Genomic DNA, 27,579 nt, shown 5'->3' with positions numbered 1-27,579 from the left:
AAACATAAATTTGCTCATGTTACAGCCAGAGCTGAGCAGCAGCCTGAGGCAGACACAACTGAACAAGCCTCCACAGAATGGGAAGGGGGAGAGGGCGGTCACAAATGATCAGGTTTATTGATGCTCTGCTCCTAGGGTCAGAGTTTAAACAGCTGCGTCTCATTGTGCAGGTTTGTGGTATTTTCACTGAAAAAGACTAATTAAGGTGATTCAGATCGGAGGTTCACTCCTCCTCAGCTGCGAGCAACACATGGACAACGTGTGTGTCTGTGTGCACGATCCAAACCCGAATTATACCGTGTTGAAGACTTTAAGATGGCAGTCGTATGCGGAGTCACTAACAATGGGTGCAGCACATTTGGAGAAAACCATTTGAAAGCATTTCACTGAAGAGGAAGAGGAAGAGGAAGAGGAAGAGGAAGAGGGAGAGGAGAGGAGAGGAGAGGGGGAGTGGTCTCTAGTCTGATCAGATGTTCACACCGCTGTCTGAACTGGACAAATGTCTTTGAAACAAATCAAAATCTTTCAGCAGTGGAGTCTGTCACATGAAATGACATAACTCAACTTTGTGTGCGTCGGTGCATGTGGAAGAAAAACTGTTCAGCATCACCAACACATTGAAAACGTTTTCTGTATGTTCTGCTGATCGTTTGATGTGTTTCCTATGGGGGAAATGTGAATAAATCATACTCTTGATCATTTAGAATTAAAAGAATATTGGATATGTTCAATATTAACATGGTTGGGGGGGGGGGGGATCTGCCTGTGTCTGTCTGTGTCTGCCTGAGGCTTAACAATGGAAATGTTTGCTCAAATTATTAATTTGAGAACTAAGAATCTATAAGGTAAATTTAAGATTATAAACACACTGGGAGTAAACACACTGTACACAATTGCACCTGTAACAGGGTGGAAAAAGGAGAATGGCTCCTCTGCGCACTTTCTTTCAGCTTTTTCTAAATCCTGGAATATCGGGAGCCAAGAGGACAGCAACCTGCGAAGAGGCCAAACTTACCTTGACTGACATTAAAAAAGGTGTGTCCAGGATTTTACTGAACCAAACCGCCGCTGTGTCGCCCTCTCTGAGACAGCCGGCCGGAGAACACCATGGAGAATCAGTATCCGCTGGCCATTTACGGAGGGAAAAAAAACGATGCGCAAAGAGGCGAGGATACTCGAGTCCGTCTTGGCTGCGCCGCGGAACGAAGCCCGGTTCCCCCCTGGTGGAAAATTGGGTTGTGCGTCGCAGCCTTGGCGACTCGGCGTGACACGCACTGGACTGTTCTCCACTGGACTCACATTTCCACAGACAGGAGGAAAACCAAGCAGCAGTTCTTCCAGCGCTTCCCAAGTTTAGTTTTTTGGGGAGGGAGAGCTCCTACACGACCATTCCGAGCCAGTGACTGTCAATCAACATTTTCAGTTCCCATTCAAAGCTGTGTGCACTCAGAAATTTGGAACGTTGACTGAACACAATGCGAACAAACGTCCTACGATGCATGAGGAAAATATTTGTCCCAACTATCGTTTCTAAACAAGGTTCCCATCTTTCCCACTTCCAAAAAAAATGGCACGATGAACATTTCGCACCTTCCGGACCTCAACTTGATATTCCGAGATTCCGTATCCAAGAAGGCGGTTCTGCTTTCAAAAAGCTGCAGCTGATAATCACCTACAGGCTAAAATACTAATAAGAAAATACAGAAATCAATACGAGCTTCACTTCATCGTGCGCCCGGTCCTCCTCCTCATCCTCCTCCCGGTGGAATACGCGACAGAGCGGCGCATTTGTCAAACCATCATCTTCACACAGCCAAAATATGCCACGAAGGTTTAGCCAAGGAAATCGGAGAGTGAAAAAAAAAAATCCTTCACAAAAAGTAGATCTTGTCTAATTCCACAAAACGCACGGCACAGTCATGTGCCTCCCGCGCGTCAAAACCTCATCCTGTGGTTGGATTCAGTGAGAAGAGTTCCGAGTGTGTGTTTGTGTGAGTGTGTGTGTGTGAGAGAGAGAGAGAGAGAGAGAGAGAGAGAGAGAGAGAGAGAGAGAGAGAGAGAGAGAGAGAGAGAGAGAGAGAGAGAGAGAGTTTGTGCCATATGTGCCAACACAGACTCTCAAAGGGAAAAGTAACACAATAGGAAAAGTAACACAATACTGATTGAGGGTTCATGCTCCTGATTATGTAGGAAACGCATTCATGTATTTAGTCCCCATCTGAAATTGACAGTAAATCTCTCCCTCTCTATTGAGCACCACTCTGCCTGCCTGCGCGTGTGTACACCGCGTGCGCGGTTTGAAAATCTGTGGGAAAAATGGTTTATATGGCGAATTAAATATTTGATGAGGCGTTCTTATATCCTCACCACTGGTTCACACCAGAGACTTGCGTAGCACAGGAGGCTATACGCACACGCACGCACCCGCAAAGGGAGAAAGACATGCACTGGGACAAGACGCGCACGCGGCGGTGGTTTTTCAGACTGAGCGTCTCGTGTCTTCATGAGATCGGACAAGCGACACACACACACACACACACACGCACGAGTAACTTTGATTCAAGCACCACGCGGGGCAGAATGTTTGTCTGTGTATGTGTGTGTGTGTGTGTGTGTGGGGGGGGGGGGTGCACTGCGGTTCGTGTCGGTAAGTGAGTGGCAACACCTTGGGATATGTTAAGATAACACACTGTATACATTACAGCATGCAGGAAACGGAGTCAACTCTGGGTCTGGGTCTGTGTGTGTGTGTGTGTGTGTGTGGGGGGGGGGGGGTTATCTCTCTCCCTCTCTCTCTCTGCAGCGGACTCTGCGTTGACTTCCGTTCATTGTAGAAAGCCTATAACCAAAATCGTATATCTTACCTTAAAAGGTCCTTAAAGGGGGACAAAAACAAGTACAGACACACACCTGCTGACACACACACACACACACACACACACACACACACTGGGTAGAAAAAGTCTTTATTCGGTTATATTCTTCTTTCAGCACCATGGACAGCTAACAAGCGTGCAGGCTCTTTTGGCCCGGCGCTGTCCAGCGTGCTGAAAAGTTCTCATTTGGAACGTCTCTCACTAATGTGGGTCATTACTGCCTCGTTCCCTCCATTTATCTGCCTTAACCTCCTCCAGAGAGGGGTCACGGTGCTCGGTCGACTGTCTCACCAACTCTCTGAGAGACTCCCCGCATATATCTCACTATAGCACTGTGAAGGCTCAACCCTTATTCATTTCTCGGAACTTTCCTCCAAATTAGTCCTAATATAATATGATAATAACAATTATAGAAAATAATATCTGCCTCCTCCCAACCTCAGGGGAGGGACAGATCTCACAACTATTTCATGTCACCCGTCACATGCTATATAATTGATATGATGGCCGTGTTGAATCAGTGAATAGGTCAAAGTTGGAGATCTAAGGCCGCACCGCACTGTGTCCCAGATACAGAATGTGTAGGACTACAACATGAGTGCTCCACAAGCAGAAAAACGTCTCTTATTGTTTGTCGGGTGATTAGAAATATCGCTGATCCACACAACCTAAAGAATGAGGCTGCAGAGATTTTAGATGAATTAAACATGTCAACATTCCTTCACATGCCAGAGGTCGGTCACACTCAGAGCCGGAGAGCTTCTCCCGTCGAGGCTGATGAATGCAGGGTTAGATTTAGACACTTTCTATATGTATTGACAGCAAAAATACTTATAATGGCACTTTTGTTCCTCACAAAAGAAAAAAAAAGAGGCTGGTGGCATGGAAATTGTATGTTCCGCCATTGTGAGGTTATTACTTATTCAAGGTTCCATGTGCAAAAATACCCCCACTTGCCAGCTTGAGGTAAAGTACGTTATTCATAAGTTGTGAATAATTGAGGTTTAGGGAGCACATTTGGAACCGAAGGGAGGGGGGGGGGGCGTATTTGCTGACTCTGTGCGGCTGGCACTTATGAGGAAACACACAACGCTCGGGTCAGGCAATTAGCAGAAAGAACAAAGAAACAACCCTGGGAACCCTGTGTGCTTTAATGATGAAGAATAAGCTACCAAACGTCTTCTTTTTTTTTTTAACTAGTTTGGATGTTGTGAACAGCAGATGTGTCACTGACTCGAGATCAGTCCTTCCAAAAATTCCGGGTGAGAGCATGACAGTGTAACAACACTCATTAGATTGCATTAGCTGCCAAACAGTGTGAAAACATATTGTAGCACCATGTTGCGCTGCCTCACATCATCATCATGTCACCTCATGTCCCGACCCATCAAGTCCTGTCTTGTCGTGCAGCAATGCGATGACCTCGTCAGGACAATAAAGTGATTGCATTTACATTAATAGCCTATATTATGTGATATTAAAATGACATCAACAGCTGTATTCCAACATGTTACAAATACGGCACCCGGTTGTGCAGGAGACTGATGCAAAATTAAGATATTTAGTCGCCTAGAACAAAACTATCCCACTCATTCAAGATTCAAGAGTTTTATTATCAAATGCACAGAGATAACATTCAGCAGTCGCTGGCAATGACATGTTTGAGTCACAGGCTCTCTTCTAACAATCCTCAAGAATTAAAAAACAAAAACTAAATTTGAATAAAATAGTATAAAATAGACTAAAAAAAAATTTAAAATATGAAATAAAATCTACATATCTAAATATATATATTTAAATATATATATTTAGATATGTTTCGTTCACTGAGAGATAGTGATGACTTCTCTTTCTTTGTGTTGAGTCCACCTGAAGTAAAGAGTATTGTAAACAAAGTACATTTACTTAATTATTGTACTTAAGTAGGGTTTGCATGTATCTTTCCAGGAGCTCTCATGCTTTATCGTGGCAGAACCAGGATAGAATGGGCTATACAAATAAAATTGGATTGATTGATATCTGTACTATACTTAACCTTATACTCATTTTCAGGTACTTCTCATTTTTAATCCACAATTTTACATCAGTAAATACATGTACTTTCTACTCAACAGCATTTAACAAGGCATTGTTTTACAAAGTTGTATGTACTTTTATAAGCATTTTGCCACCGCTGAGTCTCAGTCCTAATAGTTTAGTGGAATGTTGCATTAGAGGGAACAAGTAAAACTCGACAAGTATTCAAAGTATTTGTAAAGGATAGTTATTTTAATCAATCAGAAAAGTTAATGTTATAATTTGACTTGAGCACATCTATTCATTTGTACTTTTACTTAAGTGAAATGTGTGAATACGTGCTCCACCACTGAAGTGTTCTTTCCATAATTAAGATAACAGCTCCCCACTAGTCAACATGTATAGAGCTACAGTTTGTCAACAAAGATCCCAGACTTCAGCCTCCAGTGCTGATGGAGTGCAGGTGGTGTGTTTTGTGCTATTATTAAATTTGTTTTTGACATTTATATTAGAGTCGTCTGGTAGGAGAAAGCAACATGCCTGAAAAACTTTGTTTCAATCAGGTGTGTGAGCTCGGATGACCTGAGCGATAGAGGCTGGTTTCCACACAGATGCCAGATGTACAGAGCCTTCAGGGCTGCTGGGAAGAGATAGGCTGCATCCCAATGTGAGAGAGCGTGTGTGTGTGTGTGTGAGTGTGTGTTTGTGAGTTGTGTCTATGCGTGAAAGTCTGGGTATAGATAAGGGGAAGTCCTGGAGCATGGAGGGATTTGGAGGGAAAGTGATTAGTGCCAGAGGCTGAAGACAGACACAGACACAGACACAGACACACACACACACACACACACACACACACACACAAACACACACACACACACACACACACAAACACACACACACACACACACACACACATGCACACATACACCACACACTGAAATACACACATGTGCAGACATTCAAGTAGCTTGTTGGTTTGTGTGTGTGTTACATATCTATATGCACAGGTGGTCGTGCACATGCTTAAACAGGCAGGTTAAGCACTTTGGATTCTCCTTGACACACAAGCACACACACACACACGTATACTTACCCAACTGAATCTTGAACTGTGCCCCACTGTGTTCTTATGAAACATTGAAAGTCCCACTTGACTGGACATGTGTTCACCTTTGAGTGGATAAGCCCCCGAACGTCTGCGCCTGTGGGTGAGTCTCTGATCCGTCAAGTCCCTGGCCTTGCTGAGGAATCCTGAGAGAGAGGGAGAGAGAGAGAAAGAGAGAGAGAGAGAGAGAGAGAGAGAGAGAGAGAGAGAGAGAGAGAGAGAGAGAGGTTGAAGAGCAGAAGCGAGCTGAGGAAGTTTGGAAAAGAAAAATGACCAAGAAAGAAAACTCAAAGAAAACAAATCTCTTCCTTTATTTTGAAGTGTTCACATTTAACAGACCTGAGTTCTCACACTTGAACACTGGCACAACAAAAGCGATTTACACAACAACTCCCCTTCAATCAATCCCCAACAGGGTTGCTTTGTTTTCTTTTTGCCCAGTGGACTGACAGATTGTTTGCTTTGCTGTGTGCTGTTAGTTTTGTGCTTTGGCCGCGACTGTTTTGTTTCAAACAGAAATAATACAAACCAAACAATATTTCTAACATTTGAATTGTTTCCTGGCAGGTTTCAGTTGCTGTGAATAGAACCTCAGAATCTCCGGTGTTGTTTGAGCATGTTCCAGCAGGTTCTTGAAAACGTGTGATTGTTTTTTTTTGTGCATCGTAATATTTAATATGATATAATGTGATATTACATGAATGTAGATTTTTTAAACGTTTTTAAATACTTAATGCTGTAATTACTTGGCCTTTTATTGAGGAAACTCCCCATATCTTTCTATAGATATGTGATATTATAAAACCAAACTATTGAGAACTTAATCAACTCCGGTTGTCGGCAGTCACACTCATCAACTGTGGAAAAGTCCATTTACCTGTTGTATGGACAGCAGTTGAGGATTAGCAGCAGCTAAACCAATTTGTCTCGATTTCAAGTCTGTTTACAGTATCGCCCTTTCCCTCTCACACAAACACACAAACACACACACACACACACACATACACACACACACGCGCAAACCTTGGGCACGTACATTCTCATTTCACAGTCTGCTCTTTACCTACCCAGTACCCCCTGGAGGGATTTAGTAAATAGAAAGCTAGTTTGTACTTTCCATTAGAGCCTAATTCTATTACGCGGCCGGGTTTTATCGATCCAAACATTCAGGCAGCCGCAGACATGCAAGAAACCAGCTGCCGAGCGGAGGCCAGTGTGGTTTGAGGGTGAAGGTGAGAAACGTTTGTGTGTGGTGTTTTTAGAAAAAGAAGGTAAGGAGAGCGCTGTTAAACTATGTCACACTGATACAACCTGTATGACAAAACAAGAAGTTGGCCCTGATGTACAATATATTTGATGGCTTTATTATATTTAGAGGAAACGTTACACTTGCTGAAAGACACACTGAAAGATTCACGGCGACCCTTATTTTATGCTATTTCATTTCATCCAGTAATACTGTGGACACGAGAGAAGTAAGAGGGAGCATGCGTGCTCTCTAATGTCCTGAGAATATACATACATGCCGACTGCAGAACAGAAAGCACTGATTCAAAGTGACGGCAGCATGCATGTCATTGGAACAATGCTGAGACCTGAAAGGCTTCACACACACACACACACACACACACACAATACAGAGACAGATTGGAAGGTGACCGCAGCACAGGAAATGTGGAAGCAAGAGCAGAAGAGATAGAAAAACCCATATTCCGAGGAATGTGAGCTTTACAGCGAAGAGATTAGTGTGTGTGTGTGTGTTTGTGTGTGTGTGTGTGTGTGTGTGTGTGTGTGTGTGTGATATTTAACCCTGGGAGTTTTGGAACCATAGTTGTGTTCTCACCTGACTCACGCTGCCTGAGGGGGCAAGTGTAAGTTAACTGAAGGGAAAAAAAGACTTCCAGAGAGATGCTGTGATATGTAGAGAAAGAGAGAGAGAGCGGGGGGGGCAGTGGCGAGAGGTTACAGAGTGCATAATAGAAAAGATGAGTTCAGAGAGGGTGTGAAGGAGCTATGGTGAAAGAGGGAATCAGGCGAGGCACAGAAAACAAATCACTTTGTCATCCTACCAATAATTACAGCATTTTGTGTGTCTGTGTCTGTCTGTCCTCTTCTTCTCACAACAACCTCTCATCCAATCATCCGAGTCCGAGGAACCCTGAGAAGTGCAGCATTCCACTGTGATCTGGTGGCCGATGACATCACAGACGGTGCCCAGTGACATAGAAAGTCAGAATGTTGCTTTTTATTGCACGCACCTACGGGTAAAGACACAATTATTATAAAACACACAAAAATACACCACATGTCACTGCTACCTGCATGGATCCAATGTCCATTCAGTCAGAAGTAAAGCACAGACACGGGTCTTGAGCAAATACAGGCTCAGTGAACCACAAATAGCAAAGTGCACGGAGGATCACATATGAAGAATGAAAAATGAAGCAAGAAGGAAGTGACATTTAAACATAAGAACCTGAACAAGATGATACCTAGAGAACGGCACTGTCGGGCTCAACAGATGTGGAAGAGCTTTACAATTGAAAAATTCCTTCCCTGTGTTTATGGTCAACATCCCGGAATCGAACCCTGTCATCTTGCACATTTGGAGCCAGAGTCTGCGAAGCAGCGATCAGGGGGCGGGCGTCAGATAACTAATTAAAACCAAACTTAGCTAATGAACATTTCAACAACATACACCAGGTTGATGAGAGCGTAAAATGACAGCAACCATCTGGGACACGATTTATTACTTTTTAGTTTACTCCATGTCCCATCCACTAACATGAAGGAGGCAGGATTTATGATCTACACTGCAGACTGTCCACCAGGTGGCGATTAAGAAGCTTTGTGTTCACATTTGTTCCACCTTCGTATCGTCCATCTTTTTATACAGACTTAGAAGCAAACTAAAGACCACGGTTTATGGCCTACATGCTAATCTAGTATCTATTAAACACCCTCAATCCCAATGTAACTGGTTTCTCGTCAGCTGCGTTAGTGTAGGTTTGTCATTTAGAACAATGTGCTGCTCGTTGTGGAAGCAGCTTCCTTTATTCTTGAGATGTTCGAATGACAGGAACCTTAGAGGAATATTCTTCTTACAAAATACGAATCACAGAACTCAGCGTCAGAGGTTTCACTTGATATTCGGAGCAGTGAGAACTGGCATGAAACAAGGACACAGTCAATTTAACTTCCTGTTCAACATTTGTAGCTGCCTGATGGCTGCTGTGATGGATCAGTTCCTTCCACCGGTCTCTAGAAATGGGGAAGATTTAAAATGTTATAATACCATGATGGGGCTATTCAGGTTTATAGGGACATTAAATGCAAATTCTGTTTAAAGGTGGACATGGCTTTTAAATTGTGAGTGTGACTCATTATACACTTGCAAGAGGTAAATTTATGTTCCCACTAGATCGCATATAATGAAGATCAATGCATCGTACGGCAGGTCTGACTCACACAGACATTATTTTCGTTCTGGGACCTCGTTTCCAAATTAAACTTAAAACTTAAGAGTTGGGCAAACACATTTATCCAAAATGACCTTGTAATAATTCAAAGTGGCACGAAAAGGAAATGATCAGGAGAGAAAGAACAGTTGCACTTATGAGTATGAAAGTATGAAAGGTTAGAACTTGATTAACAATGGTTCATCTGGCTGAACTGGGCCAGTGACAGTACGACATCACACTTTGCAAAATGCAGCATCTGTAACTCACTGACAACAAGTACCACCAGGTCGTGTGTCTGTTAGGATTCTTTGTTGATTTAGCTTCACTCCTGCCCAGGAGACAACTCAAGCACACAGGGTGCAGGGACTTTGACACCACATGTGTGTGAGGTGCATCACAAAGCTGCTTTTGAGTTTTATACTGCATTTTCTCTGTAAATCCGGTCTCACTCTCTGTCACACACACATTCAAACCAACGCACCCTGACACACACAATATGCAGTGCAGTTATTTTTATCACTTGCAGACATGGCAGCAATCGTACATCCATCGCTGTGCCTGACTCTCTGTGTAACAGGCTGCTGCAGCAGCAGGTTTCATAACTTTCAGATGTGACGTAGACTCACCCAGTGCAGACTGATTCTTGATGTTTGAAAGGGTTACTCCATGTGAAAGGTCACCTGTGCTGCTGTGCACACACGTGTCTGCACGTGCACACGCACACAGAGAGAGAGGCACTGTAGGGCAGATCCATGACAGCGTGCTCTCCAAGCTGTCAGTGCTCTGCTGCGGTTTACCTGCAGGGACCAAACAGGATTTTTCCCCCGGGTCTCCGCCTCTGCAGATTGACGGCTCCATGGAACAGTAATGACTTAGAAACAAAGACAAACAGAGGCACCGAGACAGGGACAGAGCAAAGTAAAGCTGAGGTGCTTCCACGTGACCAGAAGATTATACAACCAAGCCCTCTCACTCTGATTTGTAGATGTGCCTTTGTATGTCTCCGCTGAGATTCAAGCTGTGTGTCGGTGTCAGAGTTCAGCTCAGGTTAAAGGTTTTATCTAACTCTGTTATTAATTAAGAGAAAATATTCTGAGCTCATAGGGCTGCACGGTAGAGCAGTGGTTTGTGGTGCTGCCTCACAAATAGGTTCATGGTTTGAAACCGAGCTTGGGGTCATTCTGTGTGGAGTTTGCGTGTCTCCTCATGTCCGTGTGAGACAAACACATGCACACTGGGGTTAAGAGAATTTTAGACTTTAAATTATCAGTGGGTTTGACGGTGTGTTTGTCTCTCCGTGTGTTTCACTTTGTTTCACATAGAGCAGCAGAAAATGATTCAGTGACAAGGAAAACCACAAACGTGTGGTGAAGAAACATATCGATCATATATACAGTACGTTACAGCAGTAAACTCCATTGCATCATATTTACCTTATTAAACATGACCTGTCATCTGACAGCAGGACCCCCCCACCCTGTCACATACACAGTAAAGACACTAAGGTCAGCGTACTCCAGCTCTGGACCACGACCCCCCCTGAAGCTGCAGCCTACAAACTACAGCATTCTTCACAACTCACTCTCAGTCGCATCAGATCAACTCCTGTTGTGATCGTTTGGTTTGTTTTGTGCGTGTTGGGTTTTCTGTTCATTCTCTCAGCTCTTTGGGGACAACAACCCGTTGGTTTGTGTCTTTCTCCCACACAGCTGTAGTGTGTTGTGTCTCTGTTTTTATGTCACGGCTTCTAAATAAACCATCATCTATATCTAAGCTCCCGAGGTGACACAAGCATGACGCTGTTACCCAACAGGTTCCTTCAGAGTTTTGCATACGAGATAAGAAACCGAGGCTGAGGTGAGGCATCCGTGCAGCATGTGAATCCAGGACCGCAGTCAGCGGGCAGGGCCCACGCACATTCTCAGTGTGTGGCTGATAGCTACGGTGCAGAAATCTGGAGTCATGCTGCCGCTAAATATAGACAAAGGTTTTATGTAAGCTGAGGTGAATCATCCCATTCCACACGTTTTAGCGCATTCATTCTCGCGCACACACACACACACACACATACACACACACACTGCATGAGTGTCACGGCACAGGTGACGACAACACAGGGACGTGTGAGACATGTGCGATACTCATGACATGAAGTGGTTGAGAGCAGTGACAACACAGCATATGCCCGCTGTCGGCCTGCTGAAAACATGCAGTCACACAAACGAGTGTGTTTGCGTGCACATGTGCGTGTTCCTGCAACGAGCAAGGTTATTTGACTGTGTGTTAATCAAAGCCTTCGCGTGATTGATCGGATTCTTTTTTTTTTTTAAGTGTCAAAATATCATGTGGTGTAATATCAAGACTGTTGTTGTGAGAACTTCTTTGAAATTACTCAAAATCTATTCAAGTAATGACCAATTTGGGACTTTGATGTTGAAATCCATTCAAAGACAGGAAGTTGCATCATGAACCATTTTGCCATGGTCCCAGTGAAGCAGCAACAGGTTTTTAACTCTTTTTAACTGTTCTCACAGCTGGTATGTGGTTGCCATAGTTGGATTCCATGTGGTTTGATTATAAATGTCATAGAGACCTTTTGTGCTGACCTAGTTTGTTTCCTTTAGGTGGCCAATGCTGTGGCTGTGAATTTTGACTGAACTAGAAAAATAACATGTGGAGCGACCAAATGTGGTGAGACCATTGAAGATTGTTTTACATGATAGATTTATGAGATTTGGGCCTTTTTTATATACAATTAATGATTAAAGTACTTTATTTTAGTATTATTTGGAAAATATTCCTATGCAATTAGAGTATTTTTTTTTCGAATATTTCAGAAACAACGGTTTATATTATATATTTGTGCAATATCATGAACAATCACCACTTCAAAAATGCAATTTCATGCCTTGGCCAATTCATCTAAATGAAAAAACACTAAAATCCATAACTTGACATTTGTATATTATTTTATGTGGACAAAACATTCCTAATGTTTGAATAATTATTATAGATTTTCTTGTTTTTGTATTTTAAAATTGGCCTGTTGAAAATTCTCATATACCATATACACAGACATTCCTCATGTCCTCAATTCCTCTTCTTTATCCATTTCTCCTTATACACATTGCCCTCTGTTACATCAGATTAGATTATAAAAACACACAAGCCTCTCACACACTCACACTCACACACACACACACACGCACGCACACACACAGTGTCTGGCTGGAACCACTGCAGAGATTTACATCTCGTCCTTGATTTTCGTTTCCCTCTCTGTGCTCAACACATTGTTCTGGTCAGAAAGAGATGAATAGAGCTCACATGACATTCAGGGTTTCTGTGTAAGATATCACTTCAGTATCTTCTTCAAAGTTTTTTTCGAGCTGAATCACCTTGAGCTCAAATCAAGTTTGTATTGAGTCATGTGAATTTACATAGAAAATTCACACTGAAGTTTCACACAGACGATCAATTGCTGAAGTGAAGTCAAAAGCAACAGTAGCCAGAGTGTAACCTGAAACATTTCCCCCACAATCCTCTGGCAAATTGCATTAATATAGCAATGGCGACATCTGGTGGCTAACACATCTAGGCATATATTCTTGGGTCTATTTTGGTTGCATGGCTGAACGTGTGCATCCATTTTTAGCCACAATGTCTCATATTCTAAAGGATGCCTCATCCAGCATGACGATGAAACAAGAAACGGTCTCAGTAAAGGCTTCATGACTGTGATCAGAACTCCAGTAAAAGGCGCCTTTGGGATGTGAAGCCGACAATTCTGCAGAAATCGTGTGATGCAGTCATAACGTCAACATGGAGCAGAATCGATAAGAACTGTTTCCAACATCCGGACGAGTCCACGCCTCGAGGCAGATGAGAACAGAGGGAGGAACTAATTATTGACAGCATTTTTAGTTTGTCTGGGATTATGGGTAATTGTCACATGCCAGTTCAGAGCCTGTACAAGGTTTTAGTTAAGTGTTCGAGTCTATGCACTGGACCAATGTCACAAGTTGCAAATTCTATTACTTGGTAAGGAAGGGGCTTTTTCACCGACATCATGATTGTTTAACTGAGCAGAGGACTCAGAATAAACATGTTAATACTGTAAATACTGAAGGCAGCGAGTCAACTAGTAGTTATGATGAACCACCCAACAAACATAACCTAATGTGGCTGTTAAAGGAATAACCAAAGTCCTCTCTTTTGTATTCTTTATTTTAAAGTTTTGCTTTAATACATGTTGTTACAAATCTGGAATGTTTGGGAGGGTAAACAAAACCATGAAGAACAAGCAACATTCAAGGCACCTTCAAGAGGAACATGGTCACATTTCAGCTAAACTCTGCAAAGTTAATAAACAATCAGATAACATAGGCTAGGAACTACTTTAAGTTTGGCTTGTTTTTCCAATGAGTAGTTTAGCACAGTGACATCAAGCAAAGACAAGTAAGCTTGAAATGTGCAGACATGACTCACAAAATGTCCTGAAAGCGACTTTCCCTTCATACGACATCACATCGAGACGTTCTGTTCAAATGATGGATGGATAAGATGCTATAGTCCCAACACTCACACACAGTGAGTGTTGGGACTATAGCATCTTATCCATCCATCATTTGTTCTACGATTCGTATCTGCACATGTCAACAAGCTAAATTCTTGCACAATGCGATGATGCGTGATGAGCAGGTACTAAGGAGTTTAAAAGCTGGAGTTAAATGTGACCTGGGAAGGAGCAGGATTACTTGATCTCAATGCTCGTGATGCGAGCCTCCCCCTCAAAGCTCATGAAGGAGTACTTCTCCGCCCCGATGCGGTTGGGGAAGTGGATGTTGGAGCCATCGGATAAAGTCACCAGGAACTCCTGAGGGGTGAATCCAATGATGATCTAGAGAGGACGGTGGGAGAGGGAGGGAAAAGGGGGAAGAATAGGGAGAGGTTACAATACGAACTGCTAATCCCCACCTGGATGAAGTAATTTGGTTTTGGTTATTTCAAACTAAACACCTTAAAACCACATCCTATATACTACCTAAATGTACTTTATCTGATGGATCTTTCTGATGTCATATATAAGTCCTGAAGTCAACAATGATTATTAATGTTACCGGACACAGGATGATTGCAAATGGCACCTGCAGGAGTACAATACATGTAGTAGCAAAATTAAGGGTCTGGATGACCTGCAAAGACCTGTCAGGGTACACAACACACACACACACACTTTCCTGCTCACCTTGAACTCCTCTCCTTGCTGGAAAGGAAAGCCTCCCTCACGGAGCTCCTCACACCACTGTCCTCCGATGTAAGAGTTGCACACCACTGCGTTCTCATCCCCGTGGGCGTTGAAACGAGGGTTGATGTGCATCACGATGTCCTGGTCGGAGGAGCCGATGTTCACTGCGAAACTGCGGCACGGACAAAAAGAAAAAGCCTTCACCACCTTTCATTATGCTCCTCGTGTCTCAAATGGGTAAAGAGCAGTTTTGTTTGTGGGTAACTATTGTAATGTAGCCTGAACCCCCAAAAGACTGTGATTCATTAATATTGAGATACTGCTTCACGTCAGCACTTACTTTGTCGCATCGGGTTTGGCCACTCCAACCAGGGTCAGGGTCTGTCCGACCTTGAAGGACATGTTCTTTACCATCATGTCCTGTGAAGACAAAGAAGCCCAGGTTAAGGATACAGTACCAGGATTGTGAGGTAATACGACTGGATTTTACTAGAGCAGCAGCAGCAGGAGCCTGAGCCAATTCTCCAATCCTCCAATCCTCACTCCATCCTGAGAGACACATGTTTTCAATTATACTCCCACCAATGGGGCTGCTCACAGATTCCACCTCCTTCCATTCCCTCTTTTCCACTACGCCACATTTTGGCAGAGATTACGTTGGAGAAAAAAAAAGGCTGAGAACAGCAGGAATCCTTAGATGCTACTGTACATGTGGCAGGAGAAAGAATCGGAAACATGAGCAATTGTTTATCCTGTTGTCATGGGAGAGATTCTGAAACATCCTTTACTTGCGCAAAAACTTAAAACTTTTGTGAAATGTTTTTTTTTTTTTTTTCTCAACCGCATTCGATCAGAGGTCGATCCTCATCACATCCCTTCAGGCAACAGGAGCAAGAATTTGAATGTGGTCTTTATGCGCTGCAGCTGTTGTTAATGCTAGATACAGTAAACAGGAGATGAAAGTTGGAAAGAACTTCCTCCAGTACATAAAGTTCAAGGAGTTGAGAGAAGTCAAATCACATAGTTCCCCAGTGAAAATGACTCATTGGACTCCTTTATTAAAAAGCCCTCTTCCAGAAATAGTGTTGGTTTGTTGGTTCTGGCAGAAATCGAGATGCTGAATGTGGAGTAAAACTAAAGAAAATGAATCGAGTGGGCAGAGGATTGAACGACATGGGTTCGACATTCTTTCCATGCTCGAGTCCAGTTGTAAAGCGCACGTATGACACATGGCACCCGGGTGGGAGCTATGTGCTGCGTGTGGGGCGGGGCTGCAGCTTGGAGTCAGCTGTCACTCTGCATTTCTGCCTGATTCTGCCGCCTGCATGTTGGGAAAGACAGGCACAAAAACCTGCTACCAAGTAACGAGAAACACTTAATTAAGAGGCATTTGCTGGAAGTAGCCTGTGTTGGGAAAAAACGCCTCCACTATCTGCCACTCTTGATTTCTTTGACTCTGAGGGGTTAAACTTACAGAAACACAGTGTGGTAGCATCTATTTTAATCTCTGAATGACGACTTTATTCTATTTAACACTATAATGGGATTTAAGCCTCCTGACCCTCGCTCCCCGGTGCTGTTTCTAAACACATGATCTGTAGCCAAGCATCAAGCCTGAATGATACAGGGCTTTTTTGTAATCAAGGGGAAGAACCACAATGCATTGCTCTAGATACTGAGGCTGAGAAAAGGCATGACTGGAATAATCAAATGGACAAAAGTAAACAATGTATTTTAGCTCTGTCTGTCGTGGAGCCCACTTATGTTGCATGTCTGAATGAATGAACTTTCTTTGTCATGTGCCTCTTTTAACACTATGTGATCTGCTTTGAAGCCAAAGACACATTTCCATGCAAGTGCAACAAAGAATTTACATTTCTCTTTCAGTGTGTTTAGGTTATCAGAGGAATAATATCTCAACACCAGCAGCTGACTTCCTCATGCATTTGCATAAGTTGATATCTCAGTTGAAAGGTGACTAATGTGCAGTGAATACTTTGACCATAAAAGGTAATGAAACCAAATCCTCAAGGCCAGGACTCTGGAAATCTCTCTAAAAGTTAAAATACAGTGAGACGCTTCTGTTGAAGCACAGTCCAGCTGGTCCGGCTGCATCAGCAGGGCTCAGACCGAGCTGACAAATGTCAAGCAGCTGTCAGGTGACTCAGGTCCACTTTTAAAATGTGCCCTGACCCTGCTTGACCGGCTGAGTCGTACAACACAGATAGCAGAAGACATGCAAGAGCAGCGTTCTGTGTAAATTATACTTACTTTCATTTTTTCTGCAGATGTGGTCCAGGAGCTCGGCTGAGAAGAAATGGCAGTGCTGCAGTGAGGGAAGGCCTTGCCCCTCTGCAGCCTGAGTGGAGAATATATACAGAGGGGGAGGCTCCTTCGCCCGGAGTGACATATCAGACATCCAATAGAGTCCGGCCATTAGTGAAACGTCGACAAATGGATTCAGAGTGAAGTTATCCCCTGTAAATAACTAATTTACTGCTTAACAAGTGATCGCAGACTTTGGTGAAGAGAGGGTAACTGGTGATGGATCATTTGTTGATGTGAGGCTGCTACATTGGAAGCTTTAGGTTGTGGAGTCTGACTGTGAGGAGGAACCGAGGCCAGAGGGGCGGACAGAAATAGAAATGAATTCGTTGCCAGGGAGACTTGTAAATATTTAGCACACAGCCAGGAGCCTTAATGGCCGGTTAGTGGACATGGGCTGTAACTCACTGTGGGATCAGATGGCAGACTGGGACTGCAGAGCAAGACACTGGGGGGCCAAGCAGACAGAGGGAGAGGATCTGAAACTGAGTCAATCACTGGATTTGGATGGAATCCCTGACTCACAGCTGGAAATAGATGACACTTTCATCTGCTGACACACAACTTACACACGCTGCTCTGACTTAGACTCACACACGTGCATGTACTACAAGCTCAAGATTACAATCATGAGGGAATTGCAGGTAAGAAAAAGATGAGAGAGCAACTGTCAGGGAAAAAATAGACACATTATTAGGACTTTGCATTGACTTATATTCCTTACCCCCAACATTAACCATGACCTGTTCATGCCTAACCCTCACCATACCTAATCAAAGTTAAGATCTTATCCATAACCTTAACCAGGAGCTCAGAAATGTCACTTAGACTCATCAGGACCAGGCTTTGGTCCCCATGTGGTCCACTGGTCCTGACAAGGGCTGTGTTTGAGATGGAAAATGTTCTAGAAAGATAACAAAACCCACGCACACACAGACACACACACACTTATTACACTTCCTCAGACCCATCCCCTCATGCAAACTTGTGTGGTTGCAACATAATCACATAATCAATGCTGCTGTGTGTGTTAGTGTGTGTGTGTACTAACCGTTAGCTTACAAAAACTAAGCTACAATACAATATTCAAAGCCTCTGTGATTATTACACGTAAAATAACTTCAGAGGTTTCATATCGTCTCAGCTGATTAACTAAAAGTCTCCTAATTATTAACATCCCATCTGACAGACACACAGTCACAGACACAGGCAGGTTTTCAGATCCAAAGAATGGACACTATCCGAGCCACAGCTGGTTTAATGTTGACCTTCTCCTCAACACACAGAGAAGTGCCTCCCTCGTCATGTGATTGAATCTGAAGGTTTATCTCTCCACTTGACGTAACTGGGAAGATTATACGCTTCGGTCGATACTGGGAAATGCAGTTCTTGCATCAGACGTTCGATGAGGCACGGAGACATGTCACATTTCTTCTTGACCTAAGAACTAATCTATAGACAATTAGTAGCTGCAATATATACACATAGTACTTATGATACATCCATTATGATATACCCCTTATCATAATACACTTTGAAACCCTGCATGTCAATAAATGGCCCATCAATAAACCTGTGTGAATATTTCCACACATCTATACATTATAGGCCGGGAGAGATGATGTAGAAATGTGAAGACATTTTGAGGAGATGAGCTGAATACCACAGAGACGTCATGGAGGTCATGGAGAACTCAAATTAATCAAGGTATTTACAGTAAGAGTTAGCTGTTATAACACAGTAGCTTCACACCTTCACTGTCTCATGGTCATCATTTGTTTTAGTGTGTTTTGTGTGTGTTATTTGTCCCTGGTTGTATTCATACTTTGAACAGGACTCCCTGGCAAAAGAGATATTGTACCTCAATGAGAGCTTCATGGTTAAATAATGGACAAATCAATAAATTATTAAAGGGCATTGAATCTGGTCTGGGTTGTATTTAGCAGATCAAGGAGGGGACTTCCTGGATTGTTTCCCAACACAACATCGCCCACTCTGCTGAACAATACACCACTGGTGGAGGATGATGAAATTACAATGAGCAAAGTGTAATTCCAGTAACACTATGTTTGCCTTATCGTTGACTCTGTTAAATTAAGTTGTTTTTGATCGTCAACTCCGATTCAACGCTCGTTGCATCATATTTCACCGTAAAATGTTCAAATGTTTTAAAAGGACCGGTACCAACTGTTGAATGAGTCGACTTTGATATGAACTGAAACTTAACTCAAAGTGACAAGATAACAGGAAAGTGTTATGACGTTATTATTACTATATAGCATTACATCTGTTTCATGAAAGTTGCATCAACTGAAGTTGTACAGTGCAGCATTGTTTTTGTTGAATTCATGTTCAGCAATTAAACTTAAGTTTGTTCAAAGTGCAAGTCGAGAATCCCTATATTTGTCTTGTCGTTGATTCTGTTAAATTAAGTTAAATCATATTTCACAGTAAAATGTAAAGGGTTGACTTTGATAGGAGCTGCAGCTGAAATCAAAGTGGTTAGATCAGATGGATCAGTTGTTGTTGTTATTGTATTATTACATAAGTTCATTACATTGGTCTCAGGAAAGTTGCATCAACTGAAGTTTCACTGCGATTACACCTGGTCAGCCTGTAATCATATGCACCGCCCCCTCGCTCTGATTGGTCCACAGTTTTCATATTCATATTCATAGACCCTATTGGGGGACAGACAGGACGTGGGCGTGTACACACGAGCCTTACTTATTATTATGAATGAGGCGGTTTTTCATATTCTGTTAAATGGCTCGAACACAAACTGACGCACCAATAATACGCGTGTGATTCTAAAGGTAAATATTCAGACATGAAGTGTTTGACTCTGTGTCCGCTGCTGGGAAGATGATGTTGGTTAATCAACGTTAGTGGTGCTTTGACCAGCGTGTTATTGTGTGTGTGTGTGTGTGTGTGTGTGTGTTTGGTTGTCAGGAGGGAAAACATCAACAGCTACAGACTCAACACTGGCACAGACATGGCATCGCTAGCTGCGGCGAAAGAGCCCGGTGCGAGCCCGGTCTACAACCCGCTGGCGGACGCTCTGGCCCCCGCGAGTATCTTCGCTCCGGACCGGGGAGGCTGCGGGGACGACGCCGGGGACGAGAGCTTCGAGGACGAGGACCTGATCAACGGCGTGCCCGAGCACCGCGGGGTCGACTTCACCAACAAGGTAAGCTAGGCCCCTGGACCGTTGGGCTAACGTTAGCTACCTGCTGCAGCTGCTGCTAACGAATGAATGAAACAAATACTGTGTTATTAGCAAACACACGGTTAGCTGCTCCTTGGTAATACACTGCACACACCACTGGGTTTGTGGGCGGTCTGGAGTTGTGTTGTTGCACTCGCATAACAACACCGCAGCTAACGTTAGCCTAGCCGGAGTGTTTAGGATTATCCATCACTCAGGGAACAACCATATGCTAACACAACAGGTATATGTAGCTGTTCATTCTGTGTGTGAAGGGAACACGACCACAACACGATCGAACCCGTCGCCATGATGAAACACAAGGCAGCAGCTGCACACCCGAGGTGGGCTCCTCCAGCTGATGTTTACATACGTGTGTGTGTGTGTTGACGTGTTGACATGACAGCGTTGGAACGTGCAAACAGCTGCTGCGTCAGGGAGGCCGCTCCTCGTTCACCTTTGGCTCCTGTCATCACTCTGCGTCCGCATGACTCCAACTTTAACATCAATAAACCAATAACTTTTAAACGTCCAGAAGAAATTAGGTGAAACGAGAACAAACTTCAGAGACTCAAGGGGAGGAGGTGATGGTATCAAACATGAGGTTTGGTCTTACAGGTGTAAACAGCCCGCTGAAGTTACTGGACAGGCAGCTGTGACAGGGGAGCAGATGTTTTTAGTCTGTCCTCAAAACCCTCCACAGAGACAGACCCTTACAAACTCACTCCATAGAAACAGTTTGGAATTAAGTCTGAAATAAATATTACAGAGGGCCTCAGGTGATGCAGGATGTAGGTCGATATTCAGGTTTTTAAAAGACACAGGACTCTATAACAGAATTTAGGTAAATATCCATTCTAACTTACAGACAGTGGCGGTAATGCGCCGATAAGTTGTTTGCCAACCGCCATAAAACATCAGAAGAAGAAGAATAACTGGATTAATGTACTTATATTGAGATTATTCATGTGACACCTCAATTCGGGCCTTTAAGTGTAATTATTTTTCATTATTATTATTATTATTATTATTATTATTATTTTTGTTGTACATGTCACTTTTAAAGGTTATATCTGAATCGTAATCAGATTTTCAAGGGACAACCCTCTGCTGTTGATCTTAATAGAGAAACAAAAAGTCCCACTACACTGCTCATGTGATATTATTGGGATATAATTGTAGACTTGATCCAGTGGTTTCACTGTTTTTATAGAAAATACAACAAAAAGTAGTGAGAGAAATGATTTTGGTCAAACCTTATCGTAGTAAACACCCTGATACCGCTTTACTTTGGCAATGGTTAGAATCTATAGCTTTTCCCGTTTGTTGAAGCAGCGATAACCCTTGTGTGTTTACATGTAACCTTGAGGTGGGTAATGGGAAAGGAGACAGCTGTGTTTGCGTGTGGAGAACAGCTTTCAAACCTTCTACTGCAGAGGAAATATCCACAGTGTAGTAGACTCTGAAGTCCAGTCCCTGGTGGGAGCAGCCACATCTGATGGAATCCCTTCTAATGTTTGCATCAGTCCTTAGAACAACCATCTCATCATAACAGCAGCAGTGTTCATTGATCTTGTTTCCTTTCTTTTTGTGAACCACCAGCAGGCTCTTGTCAGCCCCAATGGAGAGCAGTATGACTCGTTACTGCGCCAGCTCCGGGACCGGATGGAGGAGGGATGTGGAGAAACCATCTACGTGGTCGGGATGGGCTCAGGTGAATCAAAGTTCCCTCCTTACCTGTGTTTCAGTCTGTGCCAGAGCATTTCATAACAAATGATAATGTGTTGTTAAATGTACTTACCTCTTGTTCCTCTTCCATCCCTCTGTCAGATGGTGGTGACTGGGGTCTGGATGAGACAGATATGGAGGCCTCTGTGGCCACAGTGCACTCGATGTGTGAGCAGCTGGACGCCGACCTCATTCCACTCCGAGAGCGCAGCGAGGCCGCAGGTCTGGTGCACGACTATCTGATCCGCAGGCGTGTGGGCGAGCTGGACTTCCTGGAGGTCAGGTGAGTGGTCAGAGAGCACATAGTTGTTTTTCATTTACCAGTTGGACAGGAGAAGTCTTTCCTCCAGTATTCCAGCAGTGCACATATTAGCCTCTCTCAGTTCTAGATTTTCAGATTAGAAATATATATCATTTATGTTGTAAAAAACTAAGTTCTTGACAATTGTACAGTTGTGTTTTTCTCTCTTTTTGATAGATTACCTTTTTCATTACATATCCTTTTAACTAGACATGTCTCAGTTATGTTTTCATGGTTGAAATGATTGAAATGTTGAAATGATGTTTTGGTTCCCCAGGGTTGCAGTGGTGGGGAACGTGGACGCTGGAAAGAGTACTCTCCTCGGGGTGTTGACGCATGGAGAGCTGGACAACGGCCGGGGCTTCGCCCGCCAGAAGCTCTTCAGGCACAAGCACGAGATGGAGAGTGGCAGGACCAGCAGTGTGGGCAACGATATCCTGGGCTTCGACCAGGAGGGACAGGTTAGGGCCAGGGAGGTCGACTGGCTGGGTTGATGCTAAAAGAATTGTAATTGTTAAACATTTAAAGCAGTGGTTGGTTATTGATTTTTGTGCTGTACAGTGAGGTGCTTGACTACACATTGAATGGACTTTTCTGTGAAGCAGCATTTGGACAGTGTGACTGCTGGGAATTGAACCCCCCCTCCGTCTTTCCCTAGGTGGTGAACAAACCAGACAGTCACGGAGGAAGCCTGGACTGGACCAAAATCTGCGAGAAGTCCTCCAAGGTCATAACCTTCATAGACCTGGCCGGCCACGAGAAATACCTCAAGACCACTGTGTTTGGGATGACTGGACACCTGCCCGACTTCTGCATGCTCATGGTCAGCAAGGACGAGCGAGGGGGGGGGGGATAGAAAATTTGCATTAGGCAATTAAATATCATGATTGTGCTATATATTATAAAGGGCTGACTAAATTAATTCAAAAGCAATATTTTAATTTGCCGGAACCTTACCTGTTATTAATTCGTAATGTCTCTATAAACAGTGTCTTTAGAAGTAGAGTATAGAAATTAAGTTTTCTGTCCCCCCCCCCAGGTGGGCAGTAACGCAGGTATTGTGGGGATGACCAAAGAGCACCTGGGCCTGGCCCTCGCTCTGAATGTGCCCGTGTTTGTGGTGGTAACCAAGATAGACATGTGTCCAGCCAACATCCTACAAGGTCTGTCCCCTCTCATTGTCGACACTATGGATATTTATAACATATCTTTCCCCCTATGTTTTGAAAGAAATCGTTATTTAGCAAATTATCTCTGTCCAAATGAAAACACAACTAAAACAAATGCCTATATGTCATATCAGACCAGCAGGTGGCGATAAAGTCTACACCAACAATTCTTCTCATACTAGAAAAGAGCTCTTTGGTCGCAGTAATATGAGCTGAACCTACTGTGACAAGTCAAAATGGATATTTCATCTATGCAGTGGGGCTGCTTCTTCTAACACAACCTGACTGTAGTGTGTCCTTCTCTGTATCAGGCTTTGTGCTGTAATTCTTGTTTTCACTTCTAACAGAGACACTGAAGCTGCTCCAGAGGTTACTGAAGTCTCCCGGTTGTAGGAAGATCCCGGTCCTGGTGCAGAACAAGGACGACGTCATAGTCACAGCATCAAACTTCAGCTCTGAGAGGTTTCAAACTTTAATCCAGTGTAATACTTGAACTGGACTTTTAGAGCAATAACACTGAAAAGGCCCCTTTGTAACGTGTGTGTGTGTTTGTGTCTTTCCAGGATGTGTCCCATCTTTCAGATTTCCAATGTGAGCGGGGAGAACATGGACCTGCTCAAGATGTTTCTCAACCTGCTCTCCTCCAGGACGTCCTACCGAGACGATCAGCCGGCAGAGTTCCAGATAGACGACACCTACTCTGTGCCGGTGCTCAGACCAATCACATCACACAACACTTAATACACCTTACTGTGTGGAATTACTGATAAATCTACCCAATGCTCACTTTAACCATCAAGTTTTGTTCCTTTAATATCTCAGGGAGTGGGCACCGTGGTTTCAGGAACTACTTTACGTGGACTCATACGCCTGAATGATACCATGCTGCTGGGGCCGGACCCCCTGGGCAGTTTCATCCCGATCGCCGTCAAATCAATCCACCGCAAGAGAATGCCCGTGAAGGAGGTCCGAGGAGGCCAGACCGCCTCGTTTGCTCTCAAAAAGGTAGGAGGGGAACCGTCTCCCACAGTAGGACTAGTAGTAGTGAAGTTTGGGATTGCATACGTGTACAATGTAATGTTTGTTATGCTGATTCTGTATCCACAGCATGGTCTCAATATAATTTAGTCTCAGCAGCAAGGACTTATAATGATCTGGAGCCATAATTATTAAATTAACAGTTGTGTCTTCCTCCGTCTCCTGTTGTCTCAACCCCTCCTTTCACACCACTCTTTGTACAGATCAAGCGTTCATCCATAAGGAAAGGAATGGTGATGGTGTCCCCGAAGTTGAGCCCACAGGCCACTTGGGAGTTTGAGGCCGAGATCCTGGTGCTGCACCACCCCACCACGATATCCCCCAGATACCAGGCCATGGGTGGGTAAAGGCTCATGTCTGCTGCCTCTGATTGTGATAAAAGTCTGTTTTACAAGATGTCTTCACCCACATGCCTCTATGGGTCCTGTTGGGATGGTTGTTAAGCAACACATCCACTAGAGGGACGTGGAGAGTTTGACAGCAACAAGCGTTCCTCCTCTGATTCACGGTCGTGACAGGACGTTAAAGTTTTGTATCTTGTTTTCCAATAACATTTAATATTTGAGGACATTTGAACATAATGTCCTCAAGCCTTGTGCACACTGATGAGGCAACAGAGCAGTAGAGTGTCTCATTACTCGGTACACGTGTGATTCATTGTTGCTCTCAAGCATAAACTCACATCTCCCTGTCCTCCCGTCTGATTCCCACTCAGTCCACTGTGGGAGCATCAGGCAGACCGCCACCATCCTGTCCATGAACAGGGACTGCCTCCGAACAGGGGACAAGGCGTCCGTCCACTTTCGCTTCATCAAGACGCCCGAGTATCTGCACTGTGACCAGAGGCTGGTCTTCAGAGAGGGTCGCACCAAGGCTGTGGGGACCATCACTAAGGTAGCAAAGCCTTCTGGAAGACGGCTCAACTTTCCCTGAGGGGAATCTGTAATCCCGATGATCCACAAATGTAGGATTCGCCATGTTAATAATTATTTTACCTGCTGCCTTGTGAGACGTGTTCCAGTGAGATAGGGCCTCAGGTTGAGATAAAAAATGATTTCTTTACCTCTCAGAGAGACTGACTTGTTTACTCAAATTCCTTTCAGCTGCTGCAATCCACCAACAACTTGCCGTCAAATTCCAAACCGCCGCAAATCAAAATGCAGTCGACAAAAAAGGTGCCGCTCCGAAAAGAGGACGGCACCGCGGTGGACGACGTAGCGACGATAGCACAGCCGGCGGGACCGAACACCACACAAGCTGTGAGTCACAAGTCGATGGATGTGCTGCAAATATACTATCATTGAATGTACTTGTCCTAATACTTACCCCTCTCTCTCCTTTTCCATCCTTTACTTTCTGCTTGATTTTGCCTCATTTCATCCCAAACTCAATTTTTGTCTCGTCGCTCCTTCACACCCCCTCCTCTGCTTTCCTGACTGGCTCCATAAGGGAGAGGGGGATGAAGACCCTCAGATAAAGGAGGGCAACAAAGAGAACAAGGTAAAATGGGTCAATTTAAAAACGAGCCAGAAAAATGGGAGTGTTTCTTGATTTACCAAAACAAGATTGTGGAGTTGGTACCTCAGCGGTCTCGATCCGTAGTAGGTTTTGAAGGTTGGGTGGTGTCTGCTCAACGTCTCCATCAGCTGTAGCTTCTCGGTTTGAGCTGCAGATTCATGGTATCAGCTGGAGTCAATCAACTTGATGCCAGGCCTATTATTAAAAATCTCTGTAACACAAATGTGCAACCACCAGCAAATCGGTTGATTTTGCAGCGCCAAGAAAATGTTTTTCTTAAATCAAGAGTAAGACATCTTGGTGTCTCGACTCATTTAACTTTCATTCGTAATTCAACAAAATGAACATATATACTTGAACCATAGAAATTAATTATACTGAGGTTGGGATCAAACTCGTTATTAGCAGATATCCATTAGCAGATATCCACGATAGCCGTCAGTCCAACCACAGGTTTGAAGAACCAGTTAAATGTCAAACATCTTTTTTTTCTCTGTCCTTCATAGCCAAAGTCTGGAGGAGGCGGGAGGCGACGGGGGGGCCAGAGGCACAAGGGAAAAGGCCAGAGCAGCAGCGCCAACTCGACAGCAGCTCCGTCCTCCTCGGGGACGGGAGGCTGCTGAACTTTCCTCCTCTTCCGCGCCAGTCTCCCTCTGCGATCACTCCACCAAGTGTCTTCATCCCACAAACCATGAGAGATTGGCAGAAAGACACTCTCCTTAGTCCAACTTCTTCTTGCCTTTTCTTTTTGATTTTACACCAGGTCTTATTGTTTTTAAAAAGGGAACACCAGAAAGGCATGCACCTTTTCTGTATTTTAATGTCTGCCGCCTTTGTGTTGTTGAATGGATAATTGCAAACAGTGAGGTTTCTGAGGTTAGCCTCACTCTGGATGCTGATTTATGTAATTTTGTTGTTGGAATCTTTAAGTCAGTTCTCTGGCTCAGTGTCAGCGGTGGGGAGGGTCTATTACCAATATGAGCAGCTATAAATAACCCCCCCCCCCCCCTGCCCAATGCATTCCCCGTGTATTTGCAATGAAAAACAATTCATGTTTCTATTTATACTGCATATGTTGAATAGCTGTTTGTAGTGCTCTGTTCGGAACGATGCCACTGTACAAATGTATGCAAATCCCAAGTGAATGTAGCAGAGGGCACAGTGATTACAAATTCTAGATATATATATATAGAAAGTATAAGCTGTTACGTTTTATAATTGTCAGTTATTTATTCAGCAGCATACAAGCAGAACGGTGGCGTTCGGATGGTCTGAAGGTCTTTCCACCTGCTCTCGTCTGCGCTTTTAAAAATCAAGTTGTATCTGATGCTTCCACCGTCACTCATATCCACGCACACACTCCGTATTCCAATAAGTGTACGTACAAACAAATACAGCACATAATCCCATCATTCCAGCAGTTGTTCATGATTTGAAAACACGCAGTACTCGCAGTGATACCTGTAACTCTAGTGCCCCATGCGTTAAGGCCGGTTGCTGTTAACATGTTGTAACATTTCAAACTTTGCCGCTATCAAACCTGAACGTTAATAAACATGCTTTACTGAACTTTTCTCTTCTTAAAA

The 27,579-nt window shown here is 43.7% G+C and overlaps 2 protein-coding genes across 3 annotated transcripts; one reads left to right on the top strand and one right to left on the bottom strand.

Annotated features, from left to right (window-relative positions):
- Positions 1–13,667: 13,667 nt before the first annotated feature.
- Positions 13,668–17,111, bottom strand: lgals2a (lectin, galactoside-binding, soluble, 2a). Its single transcript, XM_062407164.1, has 4 exons — positions 16,978–17,111; positions 15,047–15,126; positions 14,707–14,878; positions 13,668–14,358 (listed from the first exon to the last, which is right to left on the bottom strand). The coding sequence occupies exons 1-4, from the start codon at positions 16,981–16,983 to the stop codon at positions 14,212–14,214; spliced, it is 405 nt and encodes a 134-aa protein (XP_062263148.1). The 5' UTR covers positions 16,984–17,111; the 3' UTR covers positions 13,668–14,211.
- A 2,651-nt stretch (positions 17,112–19,762) lies between these two features.
- gtpbp1 (GTP binding protein 1) lies at positions 19,763–27,562 on the top strand. Of its 2 annotated transcripts, none has more exons than XM_062407428.1 (15): positions 19,763–19,847; positions 19,984–20,221; positions 21,845–21,953; positions 22,070–22,250; positions 22,546–22,729; positions 22,927–23,091; positions 23,308–23,431; positions 23,785–23,899; positions 24,001–24,145; positions 24,260–24,442; positions 24,679–24,814; positions 25,191–25,369; positions 25,579–25,734; positions 25,925–25,975; positions 26,500–27,562. In XM_062407428.1, the coding sequence occupies exons 2-15, from the start codon at positions 20,027–20,029 to the stop codon at positions 26,614–26,616; spliced, it is 2,040 nt and encodes a 679-aa protein (XP_062263412.1). In that variant the 5' UTR covers positions 19,763–19,847; positions 19,984–20,026; the 3' UTR covers positions 26,617–27,562. The 2 variants fall into 2 exon arrangements, with proteins under 2 accessions (XP_062263412.1, XP_062263411.1); XM_062407427.1 differs by having other exon boundaries at positions 21,842–21,953.
- Positions 27,563–27,579: the final 17 nt, after the last annotated feature.

This window comes from Platichthys flesus, chromosome 16 (genome assembly GCF_949316205.1).
Source record: "Platichthys flesus chromosome 16, fPlaFle2.1, whole genome shotgun sequence".
Taxonomy (NCBI): Eukaryota; Metazoa; Chordata; class Actinopteri; order Pleuronectiformes; family Pleuronectidae; genus Platichthys; species Platichthys flesus.
This window is presented reverse-complemented; position numbering and strand designations above follow the sequence as displayed.

Coding starts and splice junctions, on each gene's coding strand:
- lgals2a (XM_062407164.1), bottom strand. Junction 14,879..15,046: donor GCCAAACCCGATGCGACAAA/GTAAGTGCTGAC, acceptor TCCGTGCCGCAG/TTTCGCAGTGAACATCGGCT. Junction 14,359..14,706: donor AGCAAGGAGAGGAGTTCAAG/GTGAGCAGGAAA, acceptor CGTCCTCTCTAG/ATCATCATTGGATTCACCCC.
- gtpbp1 (XM_062407427.1), top strand. CDS start 20,027: ATGGCATCGCTAGCTGCGGCGAAAGAGCCCGGTGCGAGCCCGGTCTAC. Junction 23,432..23,784: donor TCCAGCCAACATCCTACAAG/GTCTGTCCCCTC, acceptor CACTTCTAACAG/AGACACTGAAGCTGCTCCAG. Junction 24,146..24,259: donor ACGACACCTACTCTGTGCCG/GTGCTCAGACCA, acceptor TTAATATCTCAG/GGAGTGGGCACCGTGGTTTC.